The sequence below is a fragment of the Trachurus trachurus genome, assembly GCF_905171665.1.
Source record: "Trachurus trachurus genome assembly, chromosome: 17".
Lineage (NCBI taxonomy): Eukaryota > Metazoa > Chordata > Actinopteri > Carangiformes > Carangidae > Trachurus > Trachurus trachurus.
The window spans coordinates 25528337-25545086 of record NC_139900.1 but is presented as its reverse complement, the minus strand read 5'-3'; the positions used below and the strand labels follow the sequence as shown (position 1 = coordinate 25545086).

General features: G+C 41.0%; 1 protein-coding gene across 1 annotated transcript; it reads left to right on the top strand.

Moving 5' to 3' along the window:
• Positions 1 to 5651: 5651 nt before the first annotated feature.
• On the top strand, positions 5652 to 11490 carry ccr12a (chemokine (C-C motif) receptor 12a). The gene is made up of 2 exons (XM_083991534.1): positions 5652 to 5697; positions 8615 to 11490. The coding sequence occupies exon 2, from the start codon at positions 8629 to 8631 to the stop codon at positions 9721 to 9723; it is 1095 nt and encodes a 364-aa protein (XP_083847660.1). The 5' UTR covers positions 5652 to 5697; positions 8615 to 8628; the 3' UTR covers positions 9724 to 11490.
• Positions 11491 to 16750: the final 5260 nt, after the last annotated feature.

Here is a 16750-nt window from a genome sequence, read left to right as displayed (position 1 = left end):
TTGGCCACCATGTTATTTTTCAGCATACATCACTTCCAAGTCCATAAGAATGACCAACACTGCATGGAATCCTTATATCTTAGAAATATCTCAGTGAATAGTTAAATGGCCAATGGGAGTGTATATGCAACTGTATTTTGACAATGCTCTACAAAATAATACAAATAATATACATTGGAATGAATCAAAAATAAATGTTTTCTAATCTTTCTGAGCTCTATATATCTGGAGGAGTAGGAGTGGTTGTTAGACTTGTAGTTTTTATTCTTAAATTACTTAATTCCACAAATTCTCAGGGACTTAAGACTAAAATGGCCTCTCAGATGCTTGATAAATACGGGCCCAGATCCATTGGAGACTTTGTTGCTCAGGAAAAGAAGGACACGTTTGAAGGAGCCTTCAGAAGGGGTTAGTCTCGTTGTGCTTCTCTGACACAATGGGTTTCCTAATGCAGCCTCTAAAGGGTGAAGCCTTGAACTGAGACACGGCTCTTATGAACCGAGTGACACTTCAGTTTAACTGTGACATCACGTGATGTGACTGTGGCATCACGGTGTATCTCGGGTCGAGTGGCACTGTAGTTACAGTGGTTAGCACGTTCACTTCAGAGGGTTCAGGGGTTTGATCGTGGGCCCGATTGCTTTCCCTTTTCGGTTTGCATGTGTGGGTTCTATGGCTCCTCCCACAGTTTAAAGACGTTCAGTTCAGTTCAGTTCAGTTCAGTTCAGTCCAACTTCACAAAGGGAAACTTGTTTTGCAGAGGTAGCAGAAATCACAAGGACAGTAACAACAATACATAGGAAGATAACACAAATACTGTAAAACCATGAAAAAAAAACTCATGTTAAAGGACAATTCCGGGCAAATTCAACATGAAGTAAACATTTTTTTTCCACAGACAGCGTCAGATGGCGACTCAAACATATACTGAGAAGTTTGTTTACTTCAAGCAAGCCAAGAGTTGATATTCCTGTGTTTATGACACAAACGGGAGCTTCCGACTGCACATAAACACACCGAGCGCATCAACTTGGGTCTCGCGCGAGACTATGAATTAGATCTAGTTTTACAAACATGTCGGCTTGCTTGAAGGAAACAAACTTCTCGGTGCATGTTTGAGTAGCCATCTGACGCTGTCTGTGAAAAAAAAAAAGCGGTTTAGCCTAAGCAGCGGAACTTCAATCCGCTCCATTCATCGCTGCCGTGGCGATGTGGGGACAGACACAACTACCGCAAAACAGGAGCAATTAAACTGAAAATCTTCAGATTCCTTCTTTTAGACCTAAAATGTTAGGAAAATACAGCCCAGAGTTGAATTTGCCGGGAATTATCCTTTAAAATCCATTTTAAAAAAAAGCTGTTTTAGAAGTAAAGTGCATCACATACCTACAGTACTGTAAGTAAAGTGCAGATTCAGGGGCAGTGCAAATTGATTGCACGGATTGCACTTGGGATGTCACTTTGTTCTGGCCTTAGGGACCCTGTGTCTCCGTCCTGATGGTAGAGGAATAAACTCGGTCACATGGGTGGGTATTTCCAAAAACTGATATTTCCCCCTCTACGTTTCCAAAAATAACAACATTCAAGATTCAAGATTCAATACTTTATTGCCATATTGTCATGTCAATTGGAATTTGTTTCAGTGGGCCTCACACACTGACACATTCACTCACATCACAGATAAAACATTACAAGATAAACATGAAATAGATTCAAACCCAGTCCATTAAAAGAGTAAAATAAAACTATTTGCTTCACAGTGTAGATGAGACACAGACACACAATGCAGAACATCAAATCTTTCACTACTGTGACAAACTTTACCATGAAAATAAAAAAAAACCTATAGACATACTGTATAGTATTACATAATTGGTTCCAGTTTGTTTGTTTTTTAATACTATGCCAATAATGTAATAGCCAGCCAAAAATGTAATAACTTGTTAGGCTGCATTATTGGGAAAAAAAAGAAAAGAAAAAGTTATTACGTCATTGGCTTCATTACATTTAAAATGGCCAAAATAACTAAGTTATCGGCCGTTATTACGTTTGTTTTGTTTGTTTGTTTTTTGTTTTGTTTTTTACCTTTATTTCAACTCATTAGTCACTGAGGTTTCCCTCAGAGGTTTTGGGTTTCTGCAGGATGGGAGGGGTCCTTTGACCTTCCTCTTGTGTTCGGGTCACTGACCCGTTTTTAGGTTTTTAATGCATACAAGTACCACATAAATTTGTCTTTTTGACTTTGTCATGAACCTCTATTTAAACAAAATGGCACCAGCAAGTTCACCAGCAAGGCAATTTTATTTGTATAGCCCATTTTTACAAACAGTTTGTCTCAAAGGGCTTTACATGGCATCGTAACAACATCCTCTGTCCTCAGACCCTCACATCCACTGAGGAAAAACTCCGTAGAAAACCCTTTTAACAGGGAAAAATCTGAGAAACCTCAGGGTGAGCAACAGAGGAGGGATCCCTCACACAGGACAGACAGACGTGCAATAGATTTTGGAAAGAAAACAGTTTATAACACAGAATGTGGGAGACAAGAGCTGATGGAGGCACCTTCTGGTGGGAGGAAAGGCAGGGAGAGCAGGCCAGCTTAATGGGAGGACTGGATGGCAGACTGGTTCATGGGATTCCTGTTCCTTCTGAAACAGCACACATTTGTTTGTAAACACAGGCCGTGTTGATGCATTTTTTCTCTCCAAATCTCCAATTTTCACATGGTCTTCGGTGACATAAACCTTCGTTTCCGTGTAAACGAAAGACCAACAGGAAATATCACAGGTTTTGCTAGGTGTAAATGGGTCACAGGCTGATCTGCAGCTCTTAATTACCGCATCAGTGCATGTGGTGCATGACAGCTCCCGTCAGTACCCACAAACTCTCTCAACCTGTGAATCCGCTGCACTAACAATAAAACTGGATCAGACTGAAACTAACACCTTCTCATGACGGCAGCAGACCAATGTTCACAAGGAGCTGAAACATGCAGTCTGGAGAAGGGAGCCTTTAAACCTGAGACAGCTGGAGCAGTCGACAGGTGCAGAAGTCTCACTGAGAGTGACAAATCACCTGACTGCAGTGACCGCCTCAAAAGGTTGTGCAACAAAATAATAAGTTAAGGGTAGCCTACCATCATTTTTGACCGGGCCAGTTTCATTAGTTTCTTTTTTTTTTTAATAATTAAGTTGAACCACTTTTTTTTAATTTGTTTTTTTTTATTGCTATTGTCAGTTTCAGGTTACTTCAGTGACAATTGCGGGTTTTAATTAATAATACTCACTGATCATGGGTTTATTTGTATACCTACAGAGATTCTACACCTCATCTGCCTTCTTCCCCCTCATATGCCATCCTAAAACTGCAAAATGTGCAATATTGTTATGAGGAAGGAAGTGTTTCATAGAGCCTAACCCCTTCAATGTTTTTTTTAGTTTGATCTGGTTTCGTGCGTGACTCTAAGGGCGCTACACCAAAAATTGCTACGCACCTGTACTGTGCATGTACGAATAGCCAATGAAACATTTTTGATCGACTGTTCTGAGATTTTTTTTCTAACTCACAATGAAATTATGTAAACTGTAAATTTCCCAATCGTGGGACGAATAAAGGATTATTTTATCTGATCTATGACTTCTGAGTACAGCTAATGTGGCCTGTACTGCTACTGTAGTGATGAGTATTGACCACTGATGTGATCACGTAGTAAGAACCGCTATGATAGTGATGTCTGAGTATTGTTTCTGTTTCTTCTTCTTATCTTCCAGTGACTCAACGTTTCTCTACATGTACTGTAGAGAAGTGTGAGAAAACCAAGTGTTGGAATCTGCAGTTTTGACCAGTAAACCGAGTTTGTTTGTCTTCCTGTGTGAAGAGAAGCAGAAGGTGGTGGTGTCTTTTTTTTTTAATTCTCTCCATGTTATTTAATATAAATAGCATTCAGAGAAAAAACCTACCACAATTTCTACATAATAATCTTCATTTATCATATATTTATATAGATTGGATACAGTTGAGGCATTTAAATCTTAAATTAGGTCTGTGGAAGACAATGTCAGATACTGAAAAAGAAAATACTTTGAAGGGAAAGGATGTGGGTTTTCACACCTTTTGTTAACAGCTGTGAGTTCAGTTCCAGGAATTAAAGAAAACTAATACGTGTAAATATTTTTCATCTTCATTGTGTGTGAGTGTGCGTTACAATCAGTTCAATCAGTGTTCATAAGATATTCCACCTCACAATTTTCCCTCATATCTCAGGTTGATCGGCTAAACCTCTGATTCGTAAGTGGTAAATGTGAGGGCGTGGCGGGGAGTCCGGTTCACCAGCAAGTCTTCAAGCTGAACCTACCTCTGAATGGAAACAGGAGGGTGGAGGATGTGGTGATTTAATACACTTTAATAGACATCTGATGCTTTTTTCTTCATCTTAACTATTTAATGTCTTTGTTTAAGACATCAGTTCAAAGAATGTCAGCTACAGCTAATGTCTCAGAGTTTAATGCCTCAGTTGCCTTCTTGGAAAAAGACCAACCAGAGTGTGACATCCCCCTGTGCCCCAGACATGACCTATGGGCCAAATAGAGGTAGAGGTGGGGTTGAAGCGGAGGTATACTTCCAACTATCCCTCACGCAGCTCCTTTTATTCTCATCTCAGGACACTTTCTTCACCTTCTTCCGTTAAAGCTATAGGCCACATGTGAGGGTCACGTCTGCCTACAGCACCTGGCAACTGTGGAAGTTTAAATTTGATCTCAACAGACCTATACTGGATGGAAATGCAAGCTGCAGACGGTAACCAAATATATCATCTGTATTTCTGGTTTCACATAAGCAGGAAGGAGAACTGAAATAACAAGGAGGTGATAAAGAGGAAGAATAAAGGAAACAGTTCCAGATAAGATCTGACCCATTTTTACCGAGAAATTCTACAACTCTTTAACCCAGTAGGCCAACTATTAGCTAAAGTGTCTCTTAAAGTTCATATGTGCCGGAAACTTTTGGAGAAATATTTCAATATTAATAAATAATAAATATTTCAGTCATTTCATCAAAGTTATTACACAGAGGACAATATTTATTTCAAGTAAGGAAAGAAACCAATTATTATTAGTGCTTACAGTGTCCGCTGCATATTTAATATCTCAAACAGTATAAAAGGTTTCTATGTGTAGTGTGATTATAAATCATCTCTAGATTCTATATTGATACTGTGAAAGTATCGAAGCCTCATTCCACAGAGAAATGCACACACAGCTTTAAAATCAGCTGTCAGGACTTCTGTGACTTTGTGATGTCACAACAATGCTGGGCTATGCTCCAAGCTCCTCCTCCTCTCCTCTAATTGGCTCACTGACCTTTTGTTATTAGAGCCCTAGCCGATACAAAACCACACTGAGATGGTTGCTGTTTCCTAAAACCATAAATATGTCTTATTATAAAGCAACACTTTGAATAAAAAGTGGTAAATATGGGAGATTCAAATTAAGTATTTATGGCCAATAATAAAGAAGTTACAGCTGATGTCTATGTGACTGGCAGTGACTGGTGACTGGTCTTTTGACTTGTCTGGTTTAGGACAGCCCCCTCCCCACACACTGCTGTCTTCAGCTTAGTCATCTGCAGTGAACTTGTGTCAGTCACTTGTGGTACTCCCTCTGCTGCTGCACAGTGCGCACCCAGTCATCTCCACCGGTGAGTTCATTTATCCTTCAGTGATATGACAGTCATATTGAAACTGAAGTTCATTTCTTTGTTTATTTTTACATTTCATCTGTTTTATGAAATGTACATATCTATACGACATATATTTGCTGGTTAATTCACAACTGCAAACTGTGGTATATTATTCGAAATGCAATGAAGTTGCCATGTCCCTTTAAATGTGAGTTTTGGTGAGATGGACTTTCATACAAAACAATGAAATGACTCAGACGTGTCTCCCAAGTGTTTTAAATTGGTTTTAAACAGCAGGAAATGACTCCATCAGCTTGTTAAGATATTCAAACAAGATTCATTTCTTTCTGTACAGCAGCAGTCAACATGCAGAGGTGTGAAGAGTATAGCAACACTGAATACTGCACATCTGCACATTATAAATCACTGATGATACTAATTCTGGCAACCATGATGCTTATAGCATTTGAGATTGGTGAAAAGTTTTCAGTTTTTCCACTTCCATTTCTCTTCCGTCGTATGTGCTGCTAACGTTGTATATGTTTAATGATCAACTTTTAAAGGCTGATTGGGTGCAATTAGATTTTTTTTTTTATCAGTAACTATGCCCTTTAATAAAAGCAACAACAACAAAAAGTGGCTGAAAAGAGGGAATTCAAATAAATAAATAGAACTTTCTGATCAATCTGAACGATCTGATTGCTTGACACATTTTTTAAAATTATTATTACAGATTATCAGCATTGATATAGAAACAAAAAGCTATACTTGAAGAAGTGATATAATGATGATGATGATGAGGAGGAGGAGGAGGAGGAGGAGGAGGAGGAGGAGGCAGGAAATGCTAACTGCGTAGGAAGGAACACATGAAATAAATGCAGAAAAATCTAATTATTTCATCTACTTTGCAACTCATCATAAATCCTCAAATGTCACACAAAAAAATGCACCTTAACAGAAGAGTGGAAGGAAATAACCTCACAGCTTTCTGTGGGCTGCAAGAGAAGTAGCTACTGTCTCCATTAGTCAGACTGCATGGTGGCAAACAACTGTTTCCTCTTAGGACCTGGTATAGACTGGTAGAGAAGTTACACAATGTGCTGCTCACACTGGGATTTGAAACTGTGAAATGGTCTGTGATATTAATTCACAGTCATTTGTCACAGTGATGCTGTGATACAGGATTCAACTTTTGAGCGATTGACCAATAGCAAGGCAAGCTTAAGAAAGAGAGCTGGAGAGTCCATCTCACGGTCTAGTCCCAAAATTAACCTTCCAGATGTACTGTAGCCAACAACAACAAAAAAACAATGTTCTGCAGGCAGTCATGATATTCTATCTCCAATTGGTAAGCTAAGCCAACAACTCAATAGAACAATGGACAAAATATGTAGGCTAACAGAGCAAACAAGAAATAAAGACAAAATGCCGGTTGGCTAATGAGTTAAGAATCAGCAGCATGCAAACTGTAGCTGCTTCAACATTAGCCTGTAAGCTATCGTTGAAAAGTCCATCCCCATCTGTGTCATTTTTATTAAATACAGTGAAGACACACTGAACATAGAACAACACTATTTTTATTTTTCTCCAGGACATGAGCTGATCATTTGGCAAGGTATTGTGGGACCTCTGCCACAGCGAGCTTTAAAGAGGAACTATGCAGGATTCGTACTTTAACTGTGCTACATTTACCTTAATTAAACAGCTCTGACAATGACTTGTAACCTGCATTGTAACACGCGCATGATAAATAACGTTATCCACCGCTCCATGGATTGATTTCTCGCCGGCTTCATTGAAAACAAATGCACATGGCCAGGAGGAGGGTTAGCAAGAGGAAAATAGACTGGGACTTGAGAAAGGAAAAGGGACTTGCATAGTGCCCCTTTAAGCTTAGGACAGAGGTCTTAATGAAGTAGACTTTATGTGCATCCAACAAAGAAGAGGAGAGTGGAGTGGCATAGTGTGCAAATGTGTTGTGTTTAAACACAAGGCGCAAACAGGAGCAGTAATGTTAGCGGCCCATGTCTTGTTTTCGTGCAAAAGACGATGGATTCATTGATGGTGTCACATCACCTCAGACAGTACACAGATACCCTGACTGAGAGTATACTCTTTAAGCTCAGAGCTATGAAACTGATACTGAGTTTTGCGTCTGGGAACAAGTGTTGCACACCAGTTGAGAAAGTCAGGGTTTTTTTTGGCTGCTGAACTAAGCAGTTTTCGTCTCTGTTTTGTGCAAATAACAAGAAGAAAAACTAAGATGATGGAATATGTGAATCATGTAGTTATTTCATAACCAAGCTCTGAATTTTATGAACTCCGAACTCTATTGGTTTTCTACAGTTTAGATGTACTTTAGTGTTTATCATCTTGATTTCAGGTAGCCTAAAACATATTTTTCGTTACAGGCAGTACAAGACAGAAAAACCTTCGGCTTGTTCTAGTCATCACTGGGTCACTGATGTTGCGTTAAATGTTGAGCAATATTGTTTCTGAGTACCTGAGGGGAAGGGGCCTAGCTAAATTCAAGGGGCACATCCTGTAGAGGGTGTAGTTGAAGAGTGATTGCGCTACACCAGTGCAGTTAACCCGTCTCATTTCAAAGGTTCCTTCAAATGTGCCTTTCTTTTTGTTGGGAATGTAGGATCAAACAGATGGAGCCTTTGTTCTCCAACCAATCCAAAGATTTATTGTGTCCCCTTAAAGGTACCATCCCAGGCGGCTGAGTATATCTGGTTAGTATTAGACAGTAATCAATGACGTAAGTGATTTGACATATCAATGACGAAATTTGGTCGTCTGTGAAATTCGGAAAAAAAAAAATCGGAAGCCCAGTCGCCTGGGATGGCACCTTTAATGGAAATAATGAGTCAGGGAAATGCCTGATGATAACACTTATCAGCCAATAACCTTTAGTGTTTCTGTGCCACAGGTCAAACTGCAGCCATGGATTTGGATTCCTATTATGGCGACCTTGCACTCCTCGAGGACTATTTGAATGAAAACAGCACAATTGACCCGATCTATGTGGTCAGCGGTCCTGCCCTGCTCTGCTCCAAGACGAGCGTCAACAACTTCGGTGCAAGATTCATCCCAGTTTTCTACTACGTCAACTTCCTGCTGAGTTACCTCGGCAATGGGCTTGTCCTCTTCATCATCTTCAAGTACGAGAAGCTCCACACGGTCACCAACATCTTCCTCCTGAACTTGGTCCTCTCCAACTTCCTCTTCGCCTTCAGCCTCCCGTTCTGGGCCACGTACCATCTGCGCGAGTGGATTTTTGGCCTGGCCATGTGCAAGATGGTCAGCAGCGCCTACGTCATCGGCTTCTACAGCTCCATCCTCTTCCTCACGCTCATGACGTTCGACCGATACCTTGCAGTGGTGCACGCGGTGACGGCTGCCAAGAACAGGAAGAAGACATATGCCATCGTCTCATCAGTGGTGGTTTGGGGCGTAAGTATTATAGCGAGTGTGAAGGAGTTGGTTCTAAGAAGAGTGTGGGACGATCCGCAAAGTGGAACCATGTGCGAGGAGTCCGGGTACTCCAAAAGCGTCATGGACCGCTGGCAATTGGTCACCTATTACCAACAGTTCTTGCTCTTCTTCCTCCTCCCTCTCTTCATGGTGATGTACTGCTACATCAGCATCACCGTCCGCATCATGTCCACCCGCATGAAGGAGAAGTGCCGCGCCATCCGGCTCATATTTGTCATCATCTTCACCTTCTTTGCCTGCTGGACGCCCTACAACGTCGTCATCCTCCTGAAGGCCATTCAGATCTCCGGCAAAAGCGAGACTGAGGCTGATAGAAGCTGTGCGGACGAAGAGTCCATGGACTATGCCCTGTACGTTACCCGGAACATAGCCTACCTGTACTGCTGCATCAGTCCTCTGTTTTATACGTTCGTGGGGAAGAAGTTCCAGAGTCACTTCAGACGCCTGGTGGCCAAGAAGATCCCCTGTCTGAAGAGACACATCAGCCTGAACAGCCAGAGCACCAGGACCACATCACAGAGGACACCGTACTCCGAGTACTAGACAAAGACACACACACATACACACACATGCCTGGAAGTAGCAATTTGTTATGGGACAATCATATGCCATGTTAACTTTTCTTCTCTTGTGCATTGTAATTTGTTTGGACTTATGAACATATTATCAGCTTTTGAAAGAAGACAACAAACTGTCCTGATTCAGCTTTTTATACAATGGAAATGTTAAGCCTACCACACACATAAAGATAATCGGGCTGACTTTCCCCCGATTTTCACCCTTCCGACCAAAGACAAAAATCGGCCGATTATCTTAAGCTCTTAAGATTATCTTATAAGATTCTCTTGTAGTGTGTGGTGTGTTAAGAGTCAAAATTCTCCCGACAATCAGCTCGGAAAACGTTCGGCGCCGATAATCGTAAGTATTAAACATGTTCAATATTTACGATTATCGGGGCCGACAACCGTGGCCGTTTCAATCAAAAGTCATCTTGTGTGTGGAAAGCCGGTGTTGTGCAGAGATGTGCCTGCTTGCCGAGCTCTGCATGCTGCTCGCGGCAACAAGCCACTTCTCCGCACAACACCGGCAACCCCACAGAGAGCCACAGTGCAGCCCTGGCATTACATGAGGTTCACACAGACATTCAAGCATACACGGGAGGTTTCCTGATAGCCGATAGCAAAGACGGTAGCGCTCATAGCCAGCAACAGCCAGCAATAGAGCAACCATGTTTAAACGATCATGTGACCGCCGCTCACAGCCCGTCACGTGACAGCGCACGGGTCCCTATTGGACAGCCGCTTGACTGCTCGGCGTCCGGAGCCACAGACACACCGATGGGATCGTTGTTAAGGCTGAAGTGTCCCACTTTCATTTTAAAAAAAATTACGTCGCTCTCATTGTCCATTACGGGAATAGACCCGAAAGAGTAGCTACAACGATACCCCTGGTATCGCTGGTGATGCCACGGACCGTTTTCTGACCGGAGGGTCAAGATTCTGAAAAATCTTAATGTGTGTGGTGTGCTGTGTTTGGAATATCGCAGCACACCACACACAATACGATCAAAACTGTTGAATCACAGATTTTTTATCTTCATGTGTGGGGTCCCTCACAGATAAAAAAAATCAGTTGAGATTTAGAAAATCTGTGTGTACCAGGCTTTTGTTTGACTTCAGCTGGGAATCAAAACCTTACTTCCTGTCAGATAATCAGTTATAAACAATCCGCTGTTCTTTTATCATTAACTTTGTGTATTAGCTAGAAAGCTACTTCATTTCAATCTTCCAATTCTCACATTCAAGTTTCATCTGCTTTTATCTTGTAGCTTTAAAAAAAAAAAACTTGTGATTAAACTTGTGCTTTATTGGGTATTTTTTTGTATGTACATATACAGAAGTAGTTCTCGAGGCTTGTGAACACAGCCACAGAGTGACTGAGTAATTCTAAAGATGATCATATGTGGTTATAATGTGGTTGCTCCCTGGAAACTGCACTGTGGTAATTCACTGAAGTGTGAATCTCACAGTATGGAGCCTGCATCTGTTGGCCTCTTTCAATAAATAGAGAAATGATACAGTAGGATAGAGTTTGGTGACATTGTGGGATCATGGGAGTTGTTGTGTTCACAGCCACAGCTGCCACTGAAATGAATGATTTTATTTTACAACATTCACAAGATGAATTATGTTTTTTTTTTTATTAATGATGGATGCTATGGTTAAACTCCTGGTTTCATCTTATTGATTCTGTGTTCGTGTTTGCAGAGATGTACTTGTGCAAGTCGTTTAAAATAAATGCATCACAACTTTCCAGTAAATGCGTCCAACTGTTCCTCTGCGATATTGACAGATGATGAGATCGTTTCCCTTTTCTGACAGAACATCTGGAGCAGCTTCCCGTTGGGTAAACACATTCCCCTGGTGAATCACTTCAGTCAGGTCTGAGGAAACAACATGAACTTATATGTGTGTAGGATACTGAAGCAGTGTGAGTCAACTAACCTGCTCTTTAACAGCATAACAGCAAGGCAAGCCAAGGCAATTACTGTTGATTTGAGGTGTTACACCAAAAACCTATTAGAAACATTTTTTTTTATTATCGTGTAACATTTAAAGGAGTATTTCAACAGTTTGGTAATGTATTTACTAAAAATGCATTTCTTGTTCAGGCCCACCATGATTTATAAGCACTGTCTTTCAAACTGCACCTACCTACCTACAGGTCTTCTTATATTTATAACTTTGCCTGAGCTAAGATCAACTTGTTGACATCACCCCGGTTTTTTTTTTAGTCACAGCTCTTCTACAGACACAGCTCTTTTTTACACGCACTCGTTTCCATGTCTTCATGGTTTTTTACTTTTTGTTCTCTATTTCTTTATATTTTTAGATATTGTGATTGTATTTATAGTACTTTGTGAAGTATTTTCATTCCATCCATCACGTAACTTCTTGTTTATTTGTAATGACAGTTACTTCTTCTAAATTGACATACATACACACGGGGAGCATACATCAGTCCGACTGCCCATAAGTCCGACGGCTCATTTCTCCGACTACCCATTCTAAAGTGTTAAGGTTAGGTTTAGAGTAAGGTTAAGGGTTAGGGCTACTTAAGTCGGAGAAATGGGAGGTCGGACTAATGGACGCAAAAATAAAGAAATGTATGGTCGGAGAAATGGGTAGTCGGACGGACGTCATGCGCCCCATACACACTGTACACTCTATAGGCAGATGCAGGGCCTCTAATTGTATAAATTGTTGTGTGACTATATAAAACAGGGGGTTGCTATGCAAAAAACAAAACTGACGCAAATGTGCAGCACCAGTTTGTCTCTGTACAGTTCATGATCCTGGATACCACAAGACTTAGAGACATAACAAATTCACACTCTGGAGCACTGAGTCAGATACGCATCATGTTTCCAAACCACTCTCATGCCCTTCACCTCTGACCTCGTCAGCCTCTGCAGCCATTCTCTATTTTCAGGCTGCACAGCTCCCATGACCAACTTAAAAGTCACAATCCAAAGATTTTTTTAAAATTCAACACAAATTCACTTGTTATGTACTCGCGACTCGGGTGCAATGTTTCTTGTTGGCTCTGGCGTCTTTTTCCAACTTTGCCCATTAAGTTAAAGTAGAAGTACGTGATCCTGTCGTTTTGGCTAACTTCCTGTTAGCCGATGGAGTTAGAAGTCCCCGCCCTCGTCCCTACGTCACCACATTCACGCGCATCCCTTGGCTGCACACACAGAGAGGACCGCCCCTTTATGCCGTTCTCTCTCCTCATTGGATAAAGGTTGTGGGATTCAAGGAAAGTTTTCTCCTCGGCTTACAGCAGAGCAGAGTGACTGAGAGACCTGTGTTTCAGACCAAACACTCTATATAAGTGATTGCTGTCGGAGGATATAACTATTTAAAACTTATATTTATTTATTTATTTATTTATTTATTTATTTATTTAAAAAGGGCAGTGTGCAGTGACATTAGTTATTGAGACAATAAAAAGATGGCTTCACCAGATTTAGCAGAGCCGCTAATTTCCATCCATACAAACATTCTGCTTAAAAGGAAAAGAATACTAAAATAATACATCAACAGCCCAACAATTTTCATTTGATTATGCCAATCCGTTTAATTCTTGATTCACCACGCTATGAAATAGTAATGTAACATTACAAGACAGAGTTGTTTTTGAGGCAAATGCATAGCCAGAACTACATTCCAGACAGTATTTGTGTCACATGTGTCACAATATTACATTAATTATACATGATTATTTCATAGCGTGGTGAATGTGCAGGTCACAAGTTGTCCATCAGAGCGCTTGTGCATATCTCATTTGTCCAGGTCATAGTATCTCAAAGGAGTTTTCAATCGAAAGCAACTGGACTTGGTTATTTGTCTAGGAAATTCATTGTCTTTGTCTCTGTCTAGGATTTCCTAGACAAATAACCAAGTCCAGTTGCTTTCGATTGAAAACTCCTTTGACAGTCCATCAGAGCGGTTTGGAGTTGTTGGATTGTGTATTTGATGAGTTTGATGAGGGACAGGGGACCTTTACTGTTCACCTCCATTGTGTTAGCTGAGCAGCTCACGTCTCTGCCCCGCCGATCTCAAAACAACATGCACCGATAATTAACCTATTGAACCTACTGCTATGACGATAGGAATTAACAATTTACCAAAATGTTGAACTATCCCTTTAAAATAAAGTAGCATGGTTATACCTTTAGTTTCACATGGGAATCAAACCCTGGTCCTCCATGTTTTGTCAACCCATCCATTTAACCACAACCTCCTCCTCACTGCTGGATGTCACGTAGCAATAAAATGTGATTATTGGTTGTGATGACCCACTGAAAAAAAAAAGTACACAGACGACCATTGTTTTGTGTTATTTTTTGTTTTATCATGGGGGCCAGTCTAAAGTCCATATGGTCCTGCTGACTAAGCCTGAATTAGCCCAGCCCCATCTACCCACGCTCTTCTTCCTCTTCTTTCCCGTCTAGCTGATTCAAACTTCTTCTAACTCCCTAACGCTCACACACACATCAGAGAAGCAAAACCAGCTGTGAGCTTCACACACACACACACACTTCCATAGTTTCATCATCTCCGACCAAACACATCAGCTGATGAACTCCTCCAACTTCATTCTGACTCCCAGTTGTAACTACCCTACCCTTCCTGCGGACAGAATCGTATTTGCTTATTTTGTCTACACTGGTTCCAAACTCTATGGAAGAGGATTAGGGCCACTGTGGAGAAAAAAAGTGAGTTCTGTCAGAATTCTGACTCTAAACTCAGAATTCTGACCCTTTTTTTTGTGGTTAAAAAAAAAAAAAAATTCCTAGCGTTGGAGGTTTTTTTTTTTTTTCCAAAAAGAAAAAAACAATCTCAGAATTCAGATGTTTTTCTCAGAATTCTGAGGAAAAAAGTCAGAAGAACTCACTTTTTTTCCCCCACAGCGGCCCTAATCGTCTACCTTACAAACCTCATTGTTGTGCACAGAACCTAGACTCAGACACAGAGGAGAAAACCCAGGCACTAAAATGATTAGTAAGGATAAACCCTTGTCTGAAGTCATACACAAGTAGGCAGGTGGAGACAGGGCCGTTGCTAGGAATTCTGGGCCCCCTGAAAGAATACTAAAGGGCCCCTGACTTTTCCACTTTTTTTCTTAGACTACGTATGTATTATCATTTTTTATGTGTCCTACTTTGTTTTGATGCTAATGCAGCATTACTATGATTATTAGTCAGGGTCTTATGCAGAATAAATCAGTCATACAAAGATTAGACTACTGGGTTTTTTTGTGGGCCCTACTGGGCCCTAGAATTATCATCATCCCTGGGTGGAGAAGGCAACCAAATCCAATCAGGGAGAAAGCACAAAAACCAGCACAAAGTCCAAGTATACACAGTCAAAAAAAGAAAAAAAAGGAAGTGAACACAAGACAATTGGCAAAATAATTTGTTCTGTTACTCTCTTCTTCAATTTGTTAGCCAGTCAATTAGTGCGAAACAAACAGCTGCCAGCTCAGCAGTAGTGTGGTCATGGTGCACCAGAGTGAAATGAAACCAGCCAAGTGTGAGCCAGGCCTTCATTGATGTCAACTGTTACAGATGAGGATCACATTTTTATTCAAACCAACTTGAATGATTTTTAAGTTATGGCCAAATATGTGTTTTGTGAGGTCATACTGGCCTTATACCGCCAAATTAAAGTTAAATTTGAATTCTTGTGAGCACTTCACAAAGAAATTCTCTCCAGTGTACCGGAAATATTGTGTCCCCATGAAGAGGTGGACATACAAATGGAGGAACAAGAGGCAGAGGAATAACTACAAGTAAGTAGCCTACAGCATGAATTCATTTAGCTAACAGGCTTCAGAAGCTATAGTAACCTACATATAGTGTGGACAGGATGGATGTGGTTATATACTGTCCAGAGAGGAAACATGTTGTGCTCTAAAGTGTAGTGATGATTAATGGGACGTGAGCGAAGAGAGAGAGAAAGAGAGAGTTTAGAGATGGGGATGGTGAAGCGATGATGTGGAGCAGGGGCTGTGGGAGGATTCATCAGAGTGACAGCTGCAGGGAAGGAGCTGGGCAGCACCTCCTACAGGGGAGGAGCCAAAACAGTCCAAGGCCCAGGTCTGACTCACTGAAGAGGTGATGAGTGATGATCGTGGTCAATTAAAAATGTGTTTAAAGGGATAGTTCAACATTTTGGCAAATTTGGCAAACAAACCCATAATCCCTATAGTCTTAGCCGTGCGTTTGTTACCTTTAATTGTCGGTGTAAGCTATTTTTAGAACGGCGGAGCAGAGCCGCGAGCTGCTCAGAGCTACGCTACGAAGGCTCATGGGATTTCCAGGCTTTCCCTCATCAAACTCATCAAATACACAATCCAACAACTCCAAAACGCTCTGGTGGACAAGTTGTGACCTGCACATTCACCACACTATGAGATAATAATGGAACGTTATGAGACGGAATTGTTTTTCAGCAAGTAGCCTCTGCATTTGCCTTGAAAACAACTATGGATTGTAATGTTCCATTATTATCTCAGAGCGTGGTGAATGTGCAGGTCAACTTGTCCACCGGAGCGTTTTGGAGTTGTTGGATTGTGTATTTGATGAGTTTGATGAGGGAAACCAATAAATGAGCTAACAGCTCTGCTCCGCTGTTCTAAAAATAGCTTCCACCGACAATTAAAGGTTATGAACCTACTCCTAAAACTATAGGGATTAAGACAATGGGCCATATGCCAAAATGTTGAACTATACCTTTAAACTAATGTTTTCCTGTTAGAGAGCCAGCCCTCCCAGCTTCAGTGGTACAGTCCTGCTGGGCCCAGTGGAGAAGTCTTCTGCTTCCTGGAGGTGATGCTGGAGGACCAGACCAGCAGAAACCTGGATCAAAGGCCCAGGATTGATTTTTTTTTTTCTCTTTTCATAATATGGATTTATATTTGTGTGTTGATGTGTTTTCTTGTGTTGTTTGTTAGACTGAGGTCTAGATGTAAAGAGCCTGATGGTTTTCTCTGCTGTGTTGAA